The 25,823-nt window shown below is 41.1% G+C and overlaps 1 protein-coding gene across 1 annotated transcript in view; it reads right to left on the bottom strand.

The window, feature by feature from the left end:
* The window catches only part of GABRB2 (gamma-aminobutyric acid type A receptor subunit beta2), a 189,267-nt gene that overhangs the window by 115,758 nt on the left and 47,686 nt on the right, over positions 1-25,823 (bottom strand). Inside the window, exon 5 of the mRNA XM_037034096.1 lies at positions 6,674-6,894. Coding sequence (XP_036889991.1) covers positions 6,674-6,894 — 221 coding nt within the window. The remainder of the gene's footprint in view (positions 1-6,673; positions 6,895-25,823) is intronic.

The following is a 25,823-nucleotide window of genomic DNA, read 5'->3' on the forward strand; positions in this document are numbered from 1 at the left end:
AAGTACCGTTGTATGCGTAACGAGGTGGAGGTCCTAAAAATACTTCTGCCATACATTAGCGAAATCATAAGAATGTGGGATTTCTGTAGCTAGCATAAAATTTAGAACTCATTTCAATGAGTAAAACCACTAATTTCAAGACTAGAATAGAGCGGGCCTGCGAACCAGAGGATCGTGGTTCGATTCCCAGTCAGGGCACATGCCTGGGTTGCGGGCCAGTTCCTGGCAGGGGACACACAATGTATTGTGTGTCCCTGGCAGAGGCAACCATACATTGATGTTTCTCTCCCTCTCTCCTTCCCTTCCCCTCTAAAGATAAATAAATAAAATTAAAAAAAAAAGACTAGAATAGAATGCTGCTCTCCTGATTCTCTGTCCAATGCTGTTATTCATTAGCTTTTTGAAATCTAATAAATATCTCCTTTTAAAAATCAATAATGGCCTGATTTATACGCATGTAACATTCTTTATGATGTCATATGAATACCAGCTTAAACTTGATTTTTACCTGCTAGTACTTTTGCTGGGTTCATTGATAAAAATCCCCTTTTTTTGGGTAATTTTTCCTTGAAGTGTTCTGACAATCATTTGAATGGGCCAAAATTATTTTAAAATAAAATACAGTTAATCTGTTTGAAGCACCTGCTTTATAAATTACTAGAAATTTTTCAGCCTCGTCAACTGAAAAGTCCTTTGTCACTGATTCTACAGCTGGGATACTCCCAAGAAAATATTCTTCCCCATTTCCTGCTGTATCTCCTGAAAGAAATCTCTAAATAGGATCATTAAAGAGGCATTTGATTTTACGATCGAATTGAGCTATCAACCAGTCAAGAGTGAAGGTGAGAATCTATAATCAGGAAATTCATTATTCGTTAGCCAGCAACTATAAATTTAAGTTGGAAAAAAAAAGCATTACTCAGAATGTGTCAAATTACTTCTATATCCAGTGGCTCTTTAAGTCAGTTGAGGAAGTAGATTAGTAGAAGACTTGGTGAGACTAAAAAGAAAGGCTTGGTTTAAGAGACAGCACACAGTATTTGATCCCTGGAAATGCCCGAGCACACGCTAAGGCATTTCAGAGGCTGCTGGGACAGCCTGGTTCTCAAGCCAGGTCTTCTGTCTCCTTGCTCTTGATCTTGTGCTGCCGAATGCAATGGCTGGAGATCGCTGACTCCACTAGAAGCTTGTGTCCCCAACACTGCTTGCACCTCCTTCATGTTTTGCTTAGTGGTCCCTTTTTTCTTTTTTTAAGATTTTATTTATTTATCTTTAGATGGGAAGGGAAGGACAGAAGGAGAGAAGTATCAATGTTTGGTTGCCTCTCATGAGTCCCCTGCTGGGAACTGGCCTGCAACCCAGGCATGTGCCCTGACTGGGAATTGAACCGTGGTCATGTGGTTTGCAGGCCTGTGCTCAATCCACTGAGCTATGCCAGCCAGAGCTTAGTGGTCCCTTTTATTACTCTTCACATGCCTGGCCTCCACCTTTCCCATTCTCATCAATTCACTTGCTCACTTCCCCTCTTCTCATTCAGGAAAACGAATGTAGTGTTTTACTTCACAGAATGATGAAAAAAAGCAACTGCAATAAAATTCTATAATATCAAACTACGACCTTGATATTTAAAGCTTTCCCTGCCCAGTTCTTCCATGCATTTATCAAATATCCATAGCATTCATTTCTTTATCAAATAGTAACATTGAACACTTACTATTTACTATATACTGTGCTACTTTACATATACAATTTCATTTTGTAGTTTAATGTTTGCTTGCACATTATTTTACATTCATTGATTATGGATTCAGAGGATGACTGGCTTGTCAAAAAATTGATAGTATCTAATTCATTCTCTCTTTTCACAAGAGATGACTCAAAATAAACATAATTTATTTATAAAAATTATACATATATTTATATAAATTACATGTTTGAACTTCAGTCACCTTTAAAGTACTCTCCATTTGATGCAATACACCTACTGAGGCTTTTCCCCACTGCTCAAAACAGGTTTTGAACTTGCTGATTTTGGTGCCTTTTAGTGCTTCTACCATTTTTTGGTCCCCTTTGGGGACTTTTTTCACTGGGAGGAAAAATATAGTCACTTAAGGCAAGATCAGGTGAATAAGGAGGATGGGGCATGGGTGTCATGGCACTTTTGGTAAAAAACTGCTGAACACTCAGCACCCTGTGGGCAGGTGCACTCATATGTCACCCATCATTAAATGGGCAAATATGCTGAGTCTTCAGAAAAAAGGTCTCTGAAGCCAGGTGCAGCCTCTCACAACAACACTAGCTGGTACACAATTACAGATGGGTTCCTAGAACACTCATCTAGTGGAAAAGGCCTTTATTCCAAAGGCCCACCCTCCAGAAGATAATTCTGGGTTTTTCTGGGTACCCCTCGATTATGAGGACTTTAAATCCTGGAGAAGACCCTCAAGGTTCAACAGCAAGTCAGTGACAAAAGTCCAACCTGAAAGCTGAGATCCGTAATCATTATACTGTGTTAAGAAAGTCAGTTCATTGCCTGGTCATGCTCATTTATTTCTCGACATAGCATTAAAACTCTGATCCCGGCACCCCTGAAATGATTACCAGCCTGAAGTGCAATGAAGAACTGAGAGGAAGCTGCTAACAGGTTTCTTGGTGATGGGGAAACAAAACTCCAACCAGTACAAAATGTGTTAAAACCTAGCTTGTAACAATAACACCTAAAGCCACTTCCATACTTTCAAACCTCAGTGTCTACTTTCTGAACTCCTCAAGGTCACTGTACCTTACATGTGAGCGTGTCGAGTGGCTGGGCATTGTCCTCAAAACTCTTGCTGTTGGAACAAAACTGATCAGCATGACTAGGCTCAGCTCTGGTTGTGACAGTCAGAGGCACGGGCACAGCCCTGCAGGAGGGTGGTCCACAAGGACATTGTCAGGTGCAAACCAAAGAGCCGTCACCACTGCTTCCTGGGTTATGGCCCGGCCTGGGGGTCTGTGTTCATGGATCCCACCCACTGAGCCACACATGGGTGAGATGAGGTGGCCTCACCTTCAGACACATCTACTGAAAGCAGGTGTCATGTACAGGTGATTCCTTGCCCCCAAGACAGCAGAAATGTCATGTCTGGAATGCAGACTTTTAAATCCTCAGTGATACTTTCTACAGTACACAGGGTGTGGCAAAAGTAACGCCTGCTTGGATGTGGTAGGTAGGATAATAATATGGGTGTAATAATATAGTTTTAATTTGGACATTTCACCTAAAATGTCATAGGGTGAGCTTGAGTATGCTATTGTTATGTCACAGAATTACATACTTATAATTTTATAACAAAATATTTTGTAATAAAAACAAGAAGTGTTATTTGCACCAAACCCTGTATAATAAAACCAGAGATTCCTTGGACTCTACAACACACTATTTTTTCTTTTCCAAATTTTATCATAACAATTTTTACACGTGCCATTTTTTACTTTCCAAATTTTGTCATGAAAATTTTCAAACACAGAGACAAGTTGAAGAATAACACAATGAACACCTACATATCCACAGTGAGATTCAACAACGATTAATATTTTACATACTACTTTCTATATCTTCATTATGTTTCAACACCTGAAAATTTCTCTGGAGAAAAACCCTCCAAGCAGCTGACTCAGATCCTCTGAATGACCTCCCCTCCCACCGCCTACTGCCATCAATCTTCGTGGATCTCAACAGGAGGGAAGTTTAAGCCTTTGCTTTGCCGTGAACTCATTCATTCATTCCTGACATTCATCTCAGAGACCTTGTTCTACCTGATGTCATGGTCAGTGCCTTGATATGTAAAGCCTTTCCTATTTCAGCCTTCTATGTCTAGGCCTTCACAGGTGCCTTTCAACTCAGACTGATGAACCTGGTTACTACCAAGTTCTTTACAGTGATCTTGCCGATGCCCCAGAGTTCCATGCAGCAGACATCATCCCTTGGTAAACTGGGACAGATGTGAGCCTGAGACCTAACGCTGCATCTCCCATAGAAGACTCCCATTACTCTTTAGGGCCTTATTTTATCAGTCATGAACGAAGTCTGTATCTATGGATCTAATGAAAGCTGTTTCCAACTACCTATTCTCTATCTCCTCCCCTCCCTCCGAGCACTTAGGAGATTTCTACTACTTTATTCCCATCTTGCTGGTATCTTTGCATTCAAACACAGCACTGTGCTTTCCTGTGCGTAACTCTGAAACTTTGGACACAAGTTCCTCAGTTCTTCATGTGAGGTGAATAAAATGATAGTGTCTACTCTGTACAGTTAAAGTTGATATTAAATAAGGTAATGTAAGTTCCAGCGCAGTAACAAGTACATGCTAAGCCCTTTAATAAGTATTAGCTACTGATATTAATACTATTACTATTCTAAATGTTGTTTCAATGCAGCCACTGCTGAGCACAGACATAAGGTCGATTTCTGACCGGACTCCCAGCAACAGTGAGTGGCTGTGGGGGGAGGTGGGTAAATGGGAAGAGGGGCCGAGCAGGGCCGAATCAACCACGGCCATTTCAATTGGATTCCTTTCATACACCACAAACGAATCTCTTGGAGTTGTGCAGAAACATGTGGTCTGCATTAAATATTTAGGCACGAAACTAACTGTTCTCTTGATCAGTACAAACTAGAATGAGAAATTTATAAATATCCCGAAAAACCTAATCGATGTCAAATTCAGAATGAACAATACAACTGGTAAAACCATCATAATTCAGAGCCTTCTCTGTCCTGAAGTTTCAATTCCATGCAGGTCAGGTGTGTCCAGGAACCTGCATATTTTGTCAACAGCTTGTGTTGGAAATGGGGATGGGAGAGTGATGACCTCCCATTGCTGTGAGTTCGAGTTACAGCTATTGTGTCCCGTGCATCTTAATGATTGGCTTCACAATATGAATAATACATATGTATCATCCATATCAGTCCTTTCTTTTCCTTCTCAATTCCAAAGACATTGTGACCATTGATTTCCCATCCATTCAACTTTGCACCTGTGCATTCAGAATTCATTGACAACCTTTACTGAGTTTATTTACAGTGTAGGTAAAAATTAAAATGGGACATTTATAAATCTTCAATTCATCCCTTCACCTTCAGTGGCTCCCCCAGGAAACAAACACACTCTCTCTCTGCCTCTCGCTCCTTCCCTGCTTCCCTTGGCAGTCAAAGGTCATTTTCTCTACAAATAGGACAAACAGAGAAATTGGCTTATAAGGATCTAAGACGATGGATCCATCAAGCATGCTGAATACAGTAGGTAAGGTAAGTGAGATATTCCAGAGAAGAAAAGTGTTTGCATGACAGCATCCCAGTTGTACCAGTTAAGGGCGCTGGCTCTGAACTCGGAAGTGTTCAAATCTCATCCTAACAGCTTGCTTTCTTTGTGATCTCAGGCAAATGGCATCTGCCTCCGTTTTTTCATTTGAAAATAAAGATTAAAACAGCATCTAACTTATGAAGTTGTTGCGAGGATTAACTACAAGGTGGGGGAAAAGCAGGTTTACAGGTGTGAGCTCACAAAACAATTTATTCTTGGTATCACTATTTATTAATTATTGCATTATTTTCCAAACAAACAACATAAATCTACTTTTGCCCCACCCTGTATAATGTATGAAAAGCATTTAGTTGACCTCTAACAAGTGTTCACTAAATACTATTTTTATAATCATCATTATTATGGTAAAGTAACTACGTATTTCTGTGAAACAGAACAGATCAGAGGTGATTAAACATTTCAGAATTTAGAGTTTCTTCTCCTATAATGCAGAGGAATCCTTTATATTGTTTTCAGATACCTTTTTTATTCATTTTTTGTTATTTAATTATTTACATTTTTTTAAAGATTTTATTTATTTATCTTAGAGGGAAAGGGATGGAGAGAGAGAGAGAAATATCAATGTACGGTTGCCTCTCATTCATCCCCTTCCAGGAACTGGGAACTGGGAACTGGCCTGCAACCCAGGCATGTGCCCTGACTGGGAATCGAACCGCGATCGTGTGGTTCACAGGCCCACACTCAATGCACTGAGCTACACCAGCCAGGGCTTCTTCCTCATTTTTTTAAGAAACTATTTCTTCAAATACAAAACAAACTTTAAAAGAAGGAACTGTCTTATCGTACAATTTCCCTTCACCCAAACATCAGAACCTCACCACTCTTTTCCGACATAAAGGCACACACAGCAGTATACATTCGTTCCCAATAAATCTGAGATCATTATGAGAGTCTGACTGCTCTGCGGAGAGCGGAAGCCCGGGCAGCCTCCTGTCGTCAGGGGAGTAGCCCGGGTTCACACAGCTGAGGAGCGACTGATGGAAGAGCGCGTTGGCCACGTTCAAACACGCACTGGGCATTCACCACTTTTTTCCATTCTAAGGGAACCTTATGCATCAGCTATTTTGGTATTGTTTATCTCTCCTCCTTCCAGAAAGCAGCTTTAGGATCAGCAGCTGATAGAATTCGGGAAAAGGCCCGAGTCTGAGCTGGCTCCTCTGAGCTATCAGCTGCCTGCAGGCCTGGAGGCCTACCTGCTCACCTGCACACCTACAGCTGCACACCTGTAGGAGGAGGGGGCAGCAGCACGGCAGGTTCCCCTCCAGTAAAAAGCAGTAAGGTTCAAGTTTGAAATGGACACGACAGACCTGAGGCCATAGAGGACTGTCCCATCGGGATGCAGGCGGATCATCCGGTTCTTGACGGTCACTCCATGCACAAATGACTTCTTGTCATTCAGGAAGTAGGTGTCAGGCACCCAGAGCTGGTCTGCTACTCTGTTGTCCAGAGTCAAGTTTAAGGGTATCACATTATATGACAGCCTCTTATCTCTCCAGGCTTGTTGAAAATACATTGTCAACGTGTAATCCTGCGAAAGTGAGAAGAAACAGTGGTTACTTTGTACCCAAACATTTATATACTCATAAGAAAAGAAAATATATGTAGCCATGCACTATACACGAACGCTGTTCACATACAGGCAAGTGTTAATTTACGAAACCCATTCTTACAGAATATGCAATATGTCAGGTGCCCTGCTTGGGACTGTAAATACCGAAGTAAAGAGTATATCCTCATGAAATTTATTGTGCGTTATCCAGGAAGAGAAATGGGAAGAGAGAATTACTGTATAATTCATTTGTCTTTCCCGATGAGGGGTACTCGGGGTTGTTTTCGGTGAGAAAATACGACGGTAAAAAGCGGTTACTTTATTACAGTAGCATTTGTAAGTTTGTCAATGAAAACCCTCTCTGGTCTCACAAAGGTGAGTCTCCCAGGAGAGTTAACATTTTACTCTGAAACTTAGGGAGCGTCCCAGATATAAACCACGTGATCTCAATCCGTGTTTTGTGAGGATTTTGATCCGAGGGTTAGGAAGCAGCAGACTGCACTCTCCACTTCTGAGAAACCACAAGCTGCCATGAAGGGGGCACCGGCCTTGCAATGCCAGGGCCAGCCTTTCCCGCAACGTCTAGAATGTAAATTTATGCAATTTCTTTTCACTTCAGGTCACTTACCTATATAAATGGGGCTTTTAATACATGCCTGATCTAACCAGAAGGCTATTATGACAATTAAATGTATAATTCAAATGCGATTTGTAAACTACAAAAGCTATGTATTATGAATAGAGCATTTGCATATATATTGTGACATGTTTTATCCACTAAAAGCCTATGGGTCCAACAGAATTGCTCTCTCACCCTTATTTGGATGACTCAATGGAGGGGCCAGACATTCATTTGAAAGGATAATTATCATTCTATTTTAAAATCAGTTCCTAATGCCCTACTCGAGGGCTTGAAAAAGAACCCAGAATAATGTATGAGTCATCTCTACAACCTGAGAGTGCAGTGTCGTCCTGGGAAAGAAACAGTGAATGAATGAATGGATGTCCACTGGAGTGTGTCTGTCACACTCCCACACATATCTGCACATTTTGTGGACAAAATATACACTTCCATAGCCATGAAGTCCCTGAGTTTTTCCAACCCTTGTTGAGATTTATACACCTTCATGTGGTTATATAATTTTTAAACATGGCTTGTCACATGTCTGCTTAAAAACAGGGAACAGTTTCTATAGGAAGTGCAGAGTCCCTCTGCCGTGAATAGTTTTAATATTTCCCCCGGTGTCAGAAACACACAAATTTTGACCTCATTCCGAATTCTGCCCTACCCTACTGCTGAATGAGCAGTTGGAGACTCAGACTTCTATGCTAACAAAAGGCATGGGAAGATCCTTAAGGTCCATCAAGGAACTGCAGGGAAAATGTACTTCAGTGGGTCACTTTACTCAGTGCTCAGGACTGCCCTGCAATGAGGTTCTATGTACCCCCATTAGTAAAGAATGAGGCTGAGGAGCCGTACAGGGTCATCTTGATTCATAATTAAAGTGTCTTTGAAGACTTATAAAATATAAAACTAGAAATCAGAAAAGAAACCAGGTATATTTTTGCATGTGTCTTTGTTACAAATGGCTCAAAAAGTAGAATAAAAATAAAATCAGCAATTTTACATTGTGCTCCAGAGAACACAATTATTGATCTCCAATTCTTGAAGATGAAATGGGAAATGTACTTATTATCTCTTTTAGAAGATGATGCTACTTGACTTCTTTGATAATAAGCTGTCTTGAGACGTAGGGGGTCACACTGTCGTTTGGATGCTACTGGAGTTTATCAGTCAGCTGTGTTTATACGCAGGAAACTGTATTCTCTTTGGGGCTAAATAAATGGTGATATTGTGAGATCCTGTGTTACTTGCTAACTCCTGTTATTTGTCAGCAATGCAATGCCTGCTAAGAAATGCTCCCAGACAAGCCCTGGTGACTCTGTTAACTGTCACATCAATTTTCATTGCATGTTTTTAAGTGACACATCGGGGCAATGTCAAGAGTGGAAGAAACTCCTGAATCCAAATGAATGTTATTGGACTTAGAAAGAATGTTTGTGTGTTTCCCTCTTTTTCTAGGCCTGCATCTACCCGAGACAAATCCTTTGAACTCACATGCATAAAGCACATCTTTCACATTTAATGACCCCACACTGTGAAAAGCATCTCACAGTTGGTTGATTCAAAGTGAAAAAGCACGTATAAACCACTTCTGGATGCCCCGCGATCCATGGCATCGCCACTCGAGGTGGACCGAGACCGTCACCATCAAAACTGATGGACGGTGACTCTGAACAAGAGGGGATGAATGCACTCCAGGCTGTCCCTCCCACGAATTACAACTAAGCATCCCGGAGAGAATTTAAAAACAAAAATGATAACCACCTAAGGACTATGCAAAGTAAGAAGTAGTAGCAGACTGGGGAGGAAACCGAAATGTGAAGAAGGATCATTTCAGCAGTGAATTTCTTGTTTGTTTTATTTTTTCGCCCTCATGTATCTCCTTAAAGTGCCAAGCAGACACACTCAATACACACACCAAACACACAACCAAAAGCATAAAGAAATGGAGAGATACACTATGTTCCTGGTTTAAAAATTCAGTATTGTTAAGATGTTGATTCTCCTGAAATTGATCTATAAACAAAATTCCATCACCATCAACATCCAAGCAGAAATTTTTGCAGCTATGCACAAGCTGATTCCAAAAATCTGTATGGGAATCAATGATAGAGCAAAGCAATTTTAAAACACAAAGCTGGAGGATTCACACTACCAGGTTTCAAAACAATGTTAAGCTATACTAAGACAGTGCGGTGGTGTGGCACTGATGGAAAAATGGGTCAATAAAATTGCAGGATCTAAATATAAACCCATACAAAGAAGCTCCATAATTTGTGACAGAGACACAAATGCAATGTTGGAGGAAGCATAATCTTAAAAGCTAGTCAGGATCCATGGGAACATCTGGGTTGAAATAAATAAGTAAACATATAAGTGAATAAATAAGAACTGCAACCCATACTCCACATCTTACATAAAAATTAACTCCAAACGAGTCACAGACTTCAATGTAAAATGCGGATCTATAAAATCTAAGACGGAAGCAAGGGAGAAATCCTTCGTGACCTTTGGTTAGGCAAAGATCCCTTTGACAGAAACTCAAAAGCACAAACAACAGAACAAAATACATAATTTGGCTCTCAACAAAATTTAAAGCTTTGGCTACATGAAAGACATTGTTCAGAGAGTAAAAAGACAAACCACGGACTGGGAGAAAACGTTCACAAGTCACGTATCTGACACAGGAATTTATGTATTCAGAATACATTAAATGTGTAAGGAATTCTCAAAACTCAACCAACAATCCCACATAAATAGGCAAATGGTAAGAACAGACAGTTACTAATTCAAGATGCAGAGATGGCAAATAAGCACTTGAACTCATGGACCACATCATAGGTTGTTATGGAAAATCAAATTAAGAACTAAAATGAGGTTCTATGTACCCCCGTTAGAAAAGCGAAAACGAAAGCATTAAAAACCCAAACCACTGACAATGCCAGGGGCTGGTGAAGATGCGGGACGATGGAAACTCTTACACACTGCAGAGAGAATACAAAGTATCAGCCACCTGGAACACAGTTGGACAGTGTCTGATAAAGTGAATACACGTCCAACACGTGAGCTAGTGACCCCACGTCTGCCCACAAATGTTTAGAGCAGCCCTTCGTTCATCGCCAACGCCGGAAGCCATACGGATGACTGTTCTTCAGCGGATGAAACAGTGGTATATCAAGGACGCAGAAGGCTACTCACCAACCACAAAGAACAAAGTATGGATACGCGCAACATCATCCGTGGTTTTCAAACTCAGAAAGTGAAGTCAGAGGAGCCGGATTCAAAAGGCCACATGTTACACGATTCCATTTGTATAACGTTCTATAAAGGGTAAAACGACGTGCAGAAAGAGCGGAAGAGGGGTTCCCAGGGATTTGAGATGGGGGAGGGGTTGACGACGAAGAGCCGGCCTGAGCGGAGGATTCTGGGTCACCGCCCCGCTCTGCCTCCTAACTGCCCTGGGGGTTCATGACTTGGGGCTTTTGCCAAAACTTAGAGAACTGTATGCGAAAGTGAGTGCATTTTTTTCTGTGTGTAAACAAACAAAATTTAAACCTCCTTTTACAAATGCACGGTCTCCAGGGTCAGACAAACCAGGTTCATAGCCTAGTACTTTCATCCTCTCTTTTGACCTTGGCAGAACCCTCTCAAGTCTGTTTTGAACCCTGAACAAACAACCAAATAAAAACAACTAAGGCTAACTAACTTATAAATGAGGGTAAACAAGTGCTTTGTTAATCAGTGAGAAATAAAGAATGAGGCTACAAAAGAAGTCTCCCCCATTCTTACCAGGAGACTGGTAAGTCTCCTTAGCAGCGCCCCCCATTGGCAGGGGCTGAGATGACCACCACTAGCTGGTCACAGGCTCACAATCCTCCAGCCGCACAGTGTGGCAACTGGACTAGGTAGTTTCAAAACACACTTCTAGGAAAAAAAGAATTTCATTCCAGGAAATGCTTTGCTGGCTTTGTGTTTACATCTATAGCATCATTTCAAAATCTTCTAAATGTCTGCAGTGCCTTTTTTTGGTAAACATGCCAATATTGTGCATGCTTTCTGGTAAATCGTAGAAACCACAACTGTCTGTTAAATGGTACAAACACCCCTGTGAACACTTGGGAATATGTACAGAGGTCTCTAAACTGTGCATACCCTTTGCTCTGACATTTACACTCCTAGAGATATTTGTAGAAAATAATTAAGCAGTATATTTTGAGAGCTCCATCGCCAAATATTAGCACAAATCTCTTACTTCTTTCTGTCTGCAATACTAACAATCTGGTTTAAGACACCGTGATCTGTGAGTGCTCATACTGGCCCTGCTGCTGCCTCTGCTTCCAACCCCCGCCCCTTCCACACGGTAGGAGAGACGATAGGCAGATCACGGCTCCTATGGTTAATATCAGCCAAAGGCTGTTCACCACTCTCAGAATAAAACACACACTTATTATTTTACCCTTTCAAGTCCTACGTGACCTGGGCTCTGCACACCTCTCTGATCTCACCTCTACTACCTCTTCTCTTCCCTCACCTCAGCTTACGAAGCCCATCCATACTACCCCTTTCTCGGTGTTACCAATCCTCCAAGCTCTTTCAGCCTTACCAACTTTGTCTTCACAACTGACAGCCTGGAAAAGCTGTGCCCCTAAGTATGATGGGCTCTTCCTCGGGACTCGGGGCTTAACTCAAAGGGCAAACCAACTCAATGGGCCCTCCCCTGACCATCCTTCTCCCACCCCCAGCAGGCCCTATCACCACCCCCATTTCTATTACATTTATAGTACTCCCTATTTTCTTAACTGCTTATATTCATTTATTGGTTTACTTTTTTATCTCTTGCGACTAGGAGGGAAGTGCCATAAAAATACAAAGATTTCTCAAATTTGTTCATGGTATCCTCATGCCCCAGAGAGAGAGAGCTTAGCATAAGTAGCAATAAAGATCTTTCTACTGAAACATGTGAAAAAAATGAAAGATATGCACAGACACCTATCCTTCTTAAATACTTTTTCCTGTATTAGCAGAAAAGTAACAAACAATTAGTAAAGACCATCAGCGTGAAACTGAGTAAATAAAACAGAGTACAAATGTAGAATGGAATATATGCAGGAATTAAAATGTAATTGTAAAAATATTTATTGATTGGCCTGGCTGGTGTAGCTTAGTGGATTGAGAGAGGGCCTGTGAACCACACGATCACGGTTCGATTCCCAGTCAGGGCACATGCCTGGGTTGCAGGCCAGTTCCCAGCAGGGGACTCACGAGAGGCAACCATACATTGATATTTCTCTCCTTCTCTCTCCTTCCCTTCCCCTCTAAAGATAAATAAATAAAATCTTTAAAAAATATTTATTGACATAAATAGATGTTCTCAACACACTATTAATATTGTATCATACATTATCTCTTTAAAAAGAATACTGAAAAACAATATGCACAATATGATCCCATTTTGGAAATACAGATCTAATATATTGGAAAATGTGTCTAAGAGAAAATATATGAACAGTGGTGTCTCTGTGTAGTGAGATGCCAAGTAATTTTCAGTTCTTTTTGCTAATCAATATAATTTTTTGTTTTATAAGAATCCATTGTTTTTGCAACAAGAACAATATACACAAACAATTCCATGTTGGGTTACATTATAAAGATAACATTACAAATGTCTTTACTCTCTTCATATTTTAGAGCTCAGCATGAAAGAAAAGGGAATATAGTCACAAATAAATGAGAAAACCCTCTCAGCCTTTTGGCTTCTTGTTGAAAAGAACACATTTCCTTTGTATTAATCAAGGGATTTCAACTGGAAAAATATACAAGAAGGAAGAGGTTTAAGCGGTCAAGGGATTTTTCTTTTCTAGGGAAGTTCACATTTAACCCATCCATGGGAAGAAAATTCCTACCCCTATTTTTCCTCCTAAGCACCAATAAAAGGAGATCCCAGAATCTCCCTCTGGCACTAATTTCAGCCTTTTTCACCCTCACTGTTAGGAAATATCACTTTATTTCTAACATAAAGCTTCCTACCTGTTTCGTTAGTACTCAGAGGACACACACACACCCCTGCCCACTCTAGTTTCGCTCTAGTAGCGCTTTCTATGTTGCAATAGAAGTTCAAGTTAACAGACTGATCTGCAAAAGCTCTCAGAGACCCCATTGTCTGTAAAGTCCAAACTCCTTACAAGGCTCTTCATAGCTTGTTCAATGCACTTCGCCTCTCTGCATCTCTAGTTCTTCAAAGTGGATAATAAACAGATACAGCGGGGGGGGAGCCCTGTGTGGCAGTCTCAGGTGTTCTGGGATTCTACGTCATTCCCTTTATCTCCAACTAATCCTTTTTCTGAACTTTTTTGGGAACAAACCTTTTCTACATACTCCTCAACATGCCTTTTCCCTTCCTCTTTGCTCCTTTTCCCCATTCCCTTCCTTCTCTGCCTACCCAAGTCCTGCCTGTCCTCCAGGCATCCAGGAGGATCTCTCGTCGCCCCCCTCCAACTCTGCGTCCTTGAATGCAGTGCTCTGAAGCATCCTAAGCCTCGTGGACTCGAACTGTTACCTCTTGTGATGTTATCTAGCGGAGAGGCGTAATCCCCCTAACTCGACTGTCTTCTCTGAAGTCAGCAACCCTGCCATCATTCCTTCACAGAGTGAGCCAAGCATCTCATCCTGAACACAATTAATCCCTTATGAATGTTTGTTCATGGACACACTAACGCCTGTTCTCACTTCTTTACTCTTTGTGAATGGGTTTCAGTTTTTGATTTTGAAAACCCCTTTACTCATCATTATTCTTGAACCCCTTAAGGAAGCTGTTCTCCCCACCCACTGGCCCTTGAAGGTGAGCTTTCATTTGTATCCCTTTCCTGTGTCTCAAACACCCTGAGAGCTGCTAATGTTCTTTCTGTTTTTCATAGTTTTTCTAATTCTACTAGCAAAGTCCCCAGGGCTGTGGATGAGGATTTCTGAAGGGCACAATGTATCTATCCAAAGCAAAAATAACTCAGAGAGAAGTGCAAATATTCCCAGAAAGCCATTTCCACATTCTTAACACTTTACAACATTCTCTATCTTCACATCTGAGCTCACAAATTGCTGATCCAATTACAGGCCATGGTAATATTTCCACATTCTCAACCTCCTAAACTAGAATGCAATGGAGTAAAACTCAGCTCCCCCTTAATAGAAGCCATCACACCAGATGTTCAATTGAAAGACTTTGTGGGAAGCACGTGGTAGCAGTTTTAATTGCTAGAGTCACATTCAGGACATACGAGTGGCACCTGAGACCACCCACACAGGAAATCCAACCTGACACTAATACCAAATACTATTGAATGTAAATTATAATTATAAAAAATTTTAAAAAGAAGTAACTGATTATATTTTATGTGAAACTAAAATGTACATGGTCAGGGCAATGAGCTTTTTCACATTTTCCTCAGTTTGCTTTGCATTTTATTACAGACTTAACATCTCGGTGATAATGGGACTTAGTCTAAGGGCAGCTAAAAAAAAATCAGGCCAGTGAAGCTGGTTATTTCTGTCCCTTATCTTAATACAGCAGGGGGCTCCATCCACTCTGACATAACCAACACTAAAAATACACTCTGTCTCTATGATTTGTTTCCTATTAATTTGTGCTTTTTTATTACTCTAAAAGATTATCTCAAATTGCTTGGAGGCATTTTTATCTAATTAGTCTGTCCCCTATTTTAATACCTAACATAGGCCGTGGGCTGACAACTTTCACACACGTTATCTCATTAATCATCACAACAGCCCGGTAAGTTATGCTGTGGATTTGCCATTTATTAGCTGCCGTGAGCTCTTGGGCATGTTGCCCACCCTCCCTACGATGTCAAGCTCTTTAAAACAAAGGATAGTTCCTTTTAGGAAACACACTCACCCAAGGAAAGTGATTGGTAGAATGCCTGGCTCAGATGCAGTGTTTGCTGTTATTGTTAATATTACTCTCATTATTTCCATTTTCCAGATGACACACCTGAAACCGAGGTGAGCAAGCTGTCCAGTGTTGCTCAGTAAGTTTCTGACGCATGATTCGGCCTCGGGGCTCCCTGCCTATGGAGCCCATGCTCATATCCTTGACCCTCTACTGAGCTGCCTCTGCAGTGCTTCACTGCTGGTTTTGATTTTGACGGATCATTTCCCAAAGTTGTTTCTAGTCTCCTTTTCCCCCCTTCAAAAACGGAGGGAATAAATTGACCCATCCATCTACGTATCCATCCATATACAGCAATAGCAATAACAAGAGAAAAATAGAACAACTCGGGGCATACATAAAATGATTTTCTTTCTTGGAGGGGAAAAAGGTGAATGTTGACCCCTGAGAATTCTCTGGGGCTTGAAAATGAAAGTTGTGCATATGTGCACGTAGTCCTGAATGCACACGAAGAAACCCAACTTTACACAGAAGGTGACTGCATCCACTCATGTCGATTCTGCAGTATTAAAACACCTCTGGCCCTGGCTGGTGTAGCTCAGTGGATTGAGCACAGGCCTGCAAACCAAAAGACTGCTGGTTCCATTCCCAGTCAGGGCACATGCCTGGGTTGTAGGCCAGGTCTCCAGTAAGGGGGCACGTAAGAGGCAACCGCACACTGATGTTTCTCCCTCTCTTTTTCCCTCCCTCCCTCTTTAAAAATAAATGGATAAAATCTTTAAAAAAATCTCTGGTTATGGCAGAGTGTACACCTTGCAACTGAGAAGCCCAAAGTAACCAGAGGGCTGCAGTGTGATAACTGTGGTAGTGCACTTATTCCAAGTAATTCAGAGGGAAAACTATTCCTGGCAAACTAAAGCATTCCATTTCATACCATTCCAGAAAGCTTTTTGCTGTTGTTGTATTTTTTTTCAGTAGAATGGTGGCAATCATGACTTAACTCTTAGATTAAACTATAAGAAATAGGCTAGCTAATTTCTGTCAGCTAAAAATGTTTGAGAAACTTCTGGTCAAGATGGTGGTGTAGGCAGACACGGCTCGCCTCTTTCCACAGCCACAGCCTCTTTGCACGTTTAGTTGTAAAAATACAACTAAAATACAGAACAACCATCACTCAGAACCACCAAAAATGTTTTGACTTTTTCCCAATTTTATATGGTTCAACCTACATGTATGTTAGCTAATACAAGAGTAAAGTTATTAAGTTTATTTAACTATAATTAATTTTAGGTTCTAAATAATTAGTAGTATACATGTACAGTAAATTTTGAGAAATAAAAAGCTAATTGTTTTTATAATTCTATTTTTAAAGTGGCTCTGAAATCTGTGTTCGGAGTAAGAGGAAAAATTGATTATGTTCTAACATCTGAAGAGTTGTGAAATTCTCTGTCAGAGTTTTTGCCTTGAAAAAAAAACAACCACATGAAAAAAAAACCAACCACATGAAAGCTCTATAGATTGTATTCTCTTTGAAGGCAACCACTGCAAAGAGAAACTCACCAGACTTTTAATGATATCATGATGGCCATTTATATAACCTACTTATTACAAAATACCAGAAGTTGGCCACTATGCCATGATTTAAGCTGAAGGAGAGTGTAGCTAAAGGGAGATAAGTTTCATAAATATAAAAAAAATTAAAAAATGAACAAACTTCTTTTCTTGTAAGACATCTGGTTTGGTCAAGTTGATCAGGAAAAATTAACTTGGGATGTACAAGTATGCATTCTTCAAGGATTGACACCATTAAGTTATTTTTAAAAACTCACATTGAATAACAGAAGTTTCATACATATCACTGTTCTATTTTCAAACCACAGAAATTCAGTGACCGTTGATGTGTATCCCTGCGTTCACCAGCCATGGTGTGTCTGATGGTGGCCTTGAACGTGATCTTGGCAATCTGTGCTGTAAAGCTTCAAGAATCCATTTTCTTTCTCCAGTACACTAGCCAGTGGTGCACGTTATTAAGTACAACAAAATGAAATTATTTATAGGATGATCCTTGTGTTTTGATCCCCCGTGGATTTTCCTGCAATGATTGATTAATCTACTGGTTACAAAATAACTTTGCAAGAGATACTGGGGAGAAGGGGACAGACAAATCCCATGCAGATTTCCAGAATCATTTGTCATGGCTGACTACAATGCATACTGCCTCATAAAATGTGTCCTTCTTTCAAACGAACTGGTCTTACCTCATTTATGTGTACCTACCATGGGTAGAGAGCATTTTCTCTTATTTGACTCATTTTTTACTCCAATTCTAAGCGGTGATTTTATAGGAAAAGTAAAAAGTACACAGAAACTGGCAGAAAAAGACCGGTAGAGTGCTATGTAGACTTTCTGCCACATTTTAGAGGCTTATCTTTATTCTGCTCAGCACGAGATAGACTCATTCTCTCTGAAGCAGCGGCCTCAGAAGAGATCTGACAGTATGAAAAAAAGAAGGACGTTTTAAAATAACTACATATCATTGCTTTCATACTTTCACCAAGCTTGCAGAAGCTGAGAAGGCCCGTTTGCAGACCCAGGCTGCAGCAAAGAGAATATGCTTAGTCGATGCATCCAAGAGAACACCTGAGGTGCTGAGATGAGGCAGAAATGCCTCTGATCATTCTCAGAGGCAAAGCGGTCTTTTCAAAAAAAATGTTGAGATGAAAGTGGCATTGGGCACAGAGCTGGACCACTGGCTGTTTTCACCAGATATTCTTCCTACCTGCTGAATGCGCCACCGGGCTGGGATTTGGGGGGTTGACATGGCATTTCCTTGCTTGGGGAGAGTGACCGCCCACCACACAGCTTACAGCTCTCTTCTGTGAGTGCAGAGCTGGCCCTGGACAATCCTTACCTTCTGTGCCCTCACTCCCCCCTCTCGCCCCCCAGCCCACCTGATGTAAAAGTATGCTACTCAGCAGGCTTTCAGAGCTGTGCTTACTGGTTTTTATTATCCTAACACTGATTCTAGAAAATTTGAACACTACAAGAAGATACGCTAAAGAATATTTAGTCAGCTCAAAATTTCACTCTCCAGAGTAACCATGAATATAGTGGATCTGCCCTTTAGATGAGTTTTTTCAATAAAGTGCTATCACTATTAAAAATTGAGGCTCTTATCCTATATGAGCACGCATGTGCACACACACACAACTTCCTAATCCTTGTTCCTTATAAAGCCGAGCCAGGGACCCTTGTCTCCAGTCCTCCTCACCTGCTCTCTTCTCATTATACGAGTCCATCAGATGCAAGCCAGTGCATCTGAGTATCACACTCAGACCACAGCAGCCCTCTCTCTTCCTGCCCGTGATCCTGGGGAGTGACAGAGACCCCCAAATAGAGAGACCCCGAGTCTCTGAATCGCGCATGATGGAAAGCTGCCTGCTAAAAGGGAACAACTTCGCCAGGCTGTTCAATGCGTGACAAACCAGCCGCTCTTGGGTCAAAGCCCCTGAAATTTGGGAGCTGATTACAGGAGCTGGTGTTAGCTTAATTCAGCCGAGAGTAACCAATTCACCAGATGTTTATCTACTGAATTCACGGATCACAGTAGAACCGGAGTTTCAACGACTAGATGACTAACTTCTGGGCTGCCTCCGAGGGGGATCCCCCAGTCACCTCCCCTGCACATGGGAGGGAATCTCGTCAGATTCTTGTAAGAATGAAAACACGTGTCCGTGCTGTTGTGGCTCACAGAAAGGGAGTGTTCTGTGTGGGCGGTTATTATTTAAGCAAGCAAGTAACAAATAACTGTTCTTAATAGGAAGCTATTGTTTTCCTTTTACCAAACTAAAAATAATGTATTTCCCTTTCTTTATGACTTTGTATATTGTACTGCACCTGCTTCTCAAGAGGGACGGAACTGACTGATTAAGAACCATCTTTGCCAGGAGCCAGTATCGAAGTGAATTAGACACATTGGAAGTGTCGGCTTGGTTACCTTAAGGCCATTAGTACACTTAATAAAATTTTAAAAGTGCTACTTTTATCCATTAAGAAATGCATTAAAGTTCATGGTTTGATTGTGGATATAATAATGCTTCTCATTTTAGCAAACTTAAAATGATGGGAAAACGTTCTCACTGTCAACTAAGTTAAAAGGCTATCAATTTGGGCTTTTAAATCAATAGGAAATTCACCCCCCATTCTTGTCTAACAGGAGATACATGACTGAAGAAGAACAAATATGAAATAGTATACACAAATTTAGTAACATAAATATACATCTTTTTAAGCAATGAATACATTGTACCAAATACTTGGTCATCTTCATTGTGCTGGGCCCTGGGCCCAAGTACAATACAGGGTAGGGGAAACAGGTTTCCAGTTACTTGAGTGGAAAATGATTCACTGATTAAGAAATAACAATATAAGAATGAACTCTGTGTTTTGTGTGCTCACAGATGCAAACCGACTCTTCGCCACCATGTGTACAGGCCCGGTTTTCAAGGATAGTGTTTTATACACCAAATAATTTTTCCTAAAAATGTCAACTAAAGGCAATTAGGTGAAGGGAATGATGTAGTAAGTATGTCTACACAAATGAAGAAGCCAACTCATAGTGAGGATGAGAATTAATATATAAAGGCCTTGGCACAGTGAGAATTAGAATTAATATATATAAAGGCCTTGGCACAGAATAGGTAATAATCAATATGTAATTATGACCATCATTTTTAGCATTTTTCTCTTCAATAAGTCTCTTTCTAATTACTATGCTATCTTACTTTCCCCAAAGCAGAAGCATGCTAACTAATAATGTACAATTCACTCCACCCCAAAACCTGGCATGAAAGATGGTTAGCATGAATCCATTCAAGGACCTTGGATAGTAAAAACAGGGTAAGAGTCTTATAAAAAGTCTGTGTGCATTCTGACCCCACGTGTTTGAGGGCAGTGCTGTCCATGTGCTTCCTATACGTCACACCGAACTAAAAAGTCAGCCTGCAACGAGAATGATGCAGCCATTTCTTTTTCCCAGGCTCTCTGGGTAAAGGATCCAGAAGGTGGGCGATGGCCCTGAATCCCCGAATCATCGCGAGTCCAATTCTTAGAACTAGGGGCCCCTTTGTTAGGAGTCCAGTACTCTACATTTAAAGAAGAGGAATCCGAAACCCTGAAACTTACAATTCTGCCCACGACCATCCAACCACGTACGGGACTGGACAGAGGCAGACCGCAGGGTGTCGGGCCCTGCCATCTTACGCTCTCTCCCCTTGCTCGGCCTCGTCTCAAACAGTTAGCTTTGCTGCTTTGGACTTTCTCATTCAACACTCAAATACCTTCCAAGGATATGGGTGGGAAGGTGGTGAGGGAAATGTGTCCTTCACCATGTACACATTTGTGCCTGCGTTTTAGAAATTTAGAAAATAAAACTACCTTCTTTCTATAAAAGGAGACCTGCCCAAACTATTCTGCTGAGTCCATCTGGCTAGTGTTCCTGCCTTCTTTTGGCTCTTGATGGTAGGGTTGGTTCCTGATTGAAAGACAGAACTCGGATGACTTTGTAGTGAGATAGCCACTGTGACAGTTTTCAGAGTCCAACTTCAAACCTCTTCACTTTAATGCTTCTTTCTCAAAAGTGTCTCAGAAGGGACCGCACAGCAAAAAAAAAAAAAAAAGTTTCTTCCTTACCCTACGTCAGCACTGATGCTGCCTTCTCCAAACAAGTCAAGAGAGCTTTGGGCCATTGTCAAGTCTCTAGAGCAAGTACCATTCTCCCACATCCCACTGAACCCACAATCCTGGTCTTAAAATGGTGGTGCCCCAGACGCCCAGAGATCACTTTACTTCTTTTAAAACACATATTTTATAGATCTGTATGAAATAAGTGTTCAAAGATATCCACCCTCTGTTTGGCATACAAATCCATTGATGAAATCTGCCCTACTGAACACAGATGTTTGAGAAGAATCCTTATATTTTGAGATGGGTACTTTGTTCCATGTTTAACAGAGACTTATGAGCAGTTTTGAAAAGTAGACCATGATTCTGTTTGACTTCAGAATCTCTAGACTTTCATAGAATATATCCAACCTCACTTTGCTATGAATTTTCACATATATCATCAATCTAGCCAAAATGTGTTCCACACAATAATAGTTCCACCAAGATGTTTTTCAAGAAAAGTAGGCTATGATCAAATGTGTTAGGAAAATATTACATATGTTCTATGTTTTTTTTTTCTTAGAGATTTACTGGGTATATTTATTTATTAATATCTCTGAGATGTCTTACACTACAGAATTATTAAGTTTGTTTAGTCCAGAATTTTTCAAACTCACTGACCACGTAATGAATAGGAACTAGTAGAATTAGAGATTTGCAAACTCAGAAATGATGACAGGGTCCAGAGAGGAGAGGGGAGAGAATCACAGGGGAAAAGGGGAGGGACTCACATGAATAAGTATAAAGGACACATGGACAATAATTAAGGTGGGGGGCAGAAATGGGAGGGAGGTGGGGAGCACTGGGGTGGGGGGCAGGGCAGGGAATATAAAACAGAAAACTGTACTTGAATAAGAATTAAATAAAAAAAAGAAATGATCACACATCACAGAAAATATCATTCCCAATCCCCATTTCCCCATTTACATGTGATGCTTCTGTGTTACTTAGGAAGGACCTCTTGATTTTTACTTCTTTCTTAGCTTACAAGCTATACCATCAGAAGGCTTGTCTATGTCTCATGGCTGTATTACCAAGATCAACAGAGGGCCTGACACACACTATGTCTCAGAAATAATTCTAGATAATGAATGGACGGTAGAATATTTTTATTTACAAAATAAGATAGGAACAAGAAGAAATGTTGGGTTAACTATTCTGCAAGACTACTGTCCTCATCTCTTTATTGAATCAGTATTATTTTTAAAAAAAAGGTATCGAAGTGGGTTAAAACAGATTTGAAGTGAATAACTCTTTGATGCAAGTTGTAATCCCAGATTCAGAAATTTACTTCAGAAAAGCCCACACTGTTGAGGAAAACTGGGAAAAATATTTAGTATGGCATGTTATAGGGGCAAACATATAAAACAAAAGTAAAATTGTTGCTAGTTTAAAATATAACATAAACTGCATTTATTTATGACTTAGACTAAAATATTTGAACAAAGATACAGTTAGTTATAAGGTGTAAAAAAGTGGTTGGAATATCATAATTTTCTGATTCCAACCTTTCTCTTTAATGAAAGAACACTTTCTCCCAAATTCCTGACAGATGGTAACCCAAATTCTACTTGGATGCTTCCAGTAACAAAAATCTCTACCTGGCAAGGCTGGTCCTGCACTTTTGGATGAGACAATGATAAGAAACGTGCTACCCCATGACTTTCACATATAGACACACTAAAATGGGTTCTTGCTTTAAACATGTAACTGATATGTGGTTTGAGAAATCTGTCATAAACTAAGGCTCAAAGACAAAGGGAATGGTTAAAAAATCATAGCTTTTGCTGCACCCCCCACGTCCATCTTGGTGATCCCATGGCCATCCTATTTGACTCAATCTCGATATTCTAAAATGGACAGTTTCTTTACAACCATTATTATTCCTGTATTTGAAACATCAGCCTGCAGTATGTCTAGAAAGTAACATTCATTCATTTTGTGAAGACACTCACATGTATTGAGCATCCTCTCTGGAATTAAGGAGTCATAAATTAAGTAAGTCACAGGAATGTGACATCCAGCGCAGGCAACAGGGTCAATAATATCATAAGGACTTTGTACAGGGACAGATGGGTACTAGACTTATCGTGGTGATCACATCCTAAGGTATGTCGATGGCACACTGCTGTGTTGCACACTTAAAACGAATATAATATTGTATGTCAACTATAATAAAAAAAGTCATCAACTTGTGTTCTCTCCTCTATTTAAGGAACTCACTATGATATGTGACTATGATATCTTCCTTCTGTGACAAAGCCTAGATCAGCCGTCACGTGGCTAACTGACGCTGGATGCCTCTCCTCTGAGCAAGGGCCCGCCTCCCTGGGACGGTGGGAAGCAGAGAGGAGGGAGGCAGGGCGGAGACAGTGTCTGCCTGGAAAGACGGGCCACCAGAGCAATGGGCTCCTCATGCCTGATTCCTTCTCCCACCTCATTTCTACCCAGAGGAAACCAAACACGATGCCCGTTGTTGTTCTCTTTATAGGAACATCAGCCTGTGTACAAAACTAAATACCCAAAAGAACATTCACAGTCATTCACAGCATGGAGTTAGTTCGCTTGGTGTAAACGCAGTCCGAGCTGCCCTCGCCCGCCTCCACCCCACCAGTCCCCACTGTGTATAAGCTGCCACTGTGTCTCACGTGGATTGCTAGCACTAGTCTCTCTGCCTCCAGTCTGTCATTTGCGCTCTTCCTCCGTCATTGGCCAATTAAGAAATATTACCTAATATATGGAACATCTACTGCTGGTCAGAGCAATCACAGACAAATGGGTCCAGACTGACCTTTGAAAATCAGGATTTGCAGAGGAAAGAGAAGGGGAAAGGTCTTCCTCTTCAACTCCATAAATACTTATTAAACGCTCACCCTGTACCAGAGCACCTGCTTGGAAACAATCATCATGAAATTGGTAAGCCACCACCCTTGCCACGTAAGGTTCTGAGAGTTTGGTATGTACATTTCACTCACCACAAATGAGTGGACTCCAGAGTATACGACACATCGAATGCAAATGCCTGGAAAATGCACACCTGAAGGCACTTTGTCAGCAATGATAGACTCCAGGGTAATCTCCTGCACATACAGCTCTCAGAGATTCTCATTCACCCACGATACGCTCCAGCCTGGCCCATGTGGACACACCACAGTCCCTGCACAGGCTGGAGCATACAACAGGTTAGGCCGGGAAGATGGAACATCAATTTCAAGTGCATTGGTTTGTGGCATGTTGAGTCAGCCGTGCAATGCATAAATTTATAGAGCAACCTGGTGGCTTTTTTTACACTGTGCTGAAAAAAAATCTGATGTGCTTTTTCCTCCCATGTAGCTCCCTCCTCTGCAGGGGGTGATGATAAATACTCATTGCAGAGCAGCATCACCTCAACACTCACAATCCACCGTGTTCCCAGTGCTAGAAGGGTCGCCGTGAGCAACAGCCTCGTACAAATAATTTCAGATGTCACTGAACACAACTCCTGTGCCACTAGTTTTTATAATCCTTGGATTCCGGTAGACAAGGACTCTTTACCGAATCTACTAGAATGAAAGAAGTTCGGTGGTCGGTTCAGCAATAAGACCAGGTAGTCCCAAAGCAAAATTCAAGAAGATGACTACAAGTACCCTGTCCACGGCTTGTCCTCACGCTGTCTAAAAGCCAGGAACACTGGTACTGTTTCTGGGTCTGCCTGCCCCCGCGGCACCCCATTGGTGAGTGGGAGCGTGTCCCTCCCCCAGTTTTCCTGCTGAGAATGGTTCATCCTTTGCCCCAAGCTCTTCTTCTGAGTGACAAGCTAATCTGAAAGATTAACTCAACACGTGATGTTTCTAATCTTATTATAGAAAAAATGTTGCTTTCCTAGAAAAATTAGCACAGAGGTCTCTTAGCTTTTTTTCCTCAAAGTGGTAGAATGTGATAAAAATTGGACTTAGGTAGTAAGAGAGATGGGGGCAAGAGCCACTGTATCCCCCTGATCCACACTCTTATTGATGGCGCTAGTGAAAAGTGCCATGCAGATTAAATTGTAAATTCATCATTATTTGGGTTTTCAACTACTACAATTGAATTCTGGAAAGGGAAAAAAAATCAGATAAATTTTTGCCTTATGGAAGCAAAGAGAAGGTTTTGGAGAAGATCTTAAATGTGAGGAAAATGCTTCCAAGCCCTGGACTCTAGGTCTCCAATGAAAGCTCGGCGTGCAAGACACTGCACAGCCACAGGTCTGGAACCACGCTGGGCTCTGCTCCTTTTCAGTTCCAGGACTTCAGCGGGTCAGTTATCCTTCCTATCTGTTTCTTCCTCTCTAACTTAGTGATAGTGCAGCCCAATTTAGAGAGTAGCCATGAATATTAAACAAACTAACATGTGAAAAAGGGTTATCCTGGTGCCTGTTACATGGTAAGCACTAGAAACATGGTACAGAGGGATGGGGATCATGGACAGGTGAAGGGAACTCGCCGACTCACATACTCCTAAATTCTTGTGTTCTGGGAGTTTTACTTCCCAAGCTTTGAAAGGAGACTTGGACGCTCAAGACTGCAAAACTACTGGCTGAACCCCAATGACGCAGTGCACAGGTTAAAACGCCATTAAGAACCGGAAGAGGACAGGGGACAGCCACCTCCGCTAAAACGTATATGAAGATTTTCTATTCAC

This window comes from Sturnira hondurensis, unplaced genomic scaffold (genome assembly GCF_014824575.4).
Source record: "Sturnira hondurensis isolate 20B ecotype Veracruz unplaced genomic scaffold, ASM1482457v3 Scaffold0000022, whole genome shotgun sequence".
Classification (NCBI taxonomy): Eukaryota; Metazoa; Chordata; class Mammalia; order Chiroptera; family Phyllostomidae; genus Sturnira; species Sturnira hondurensis.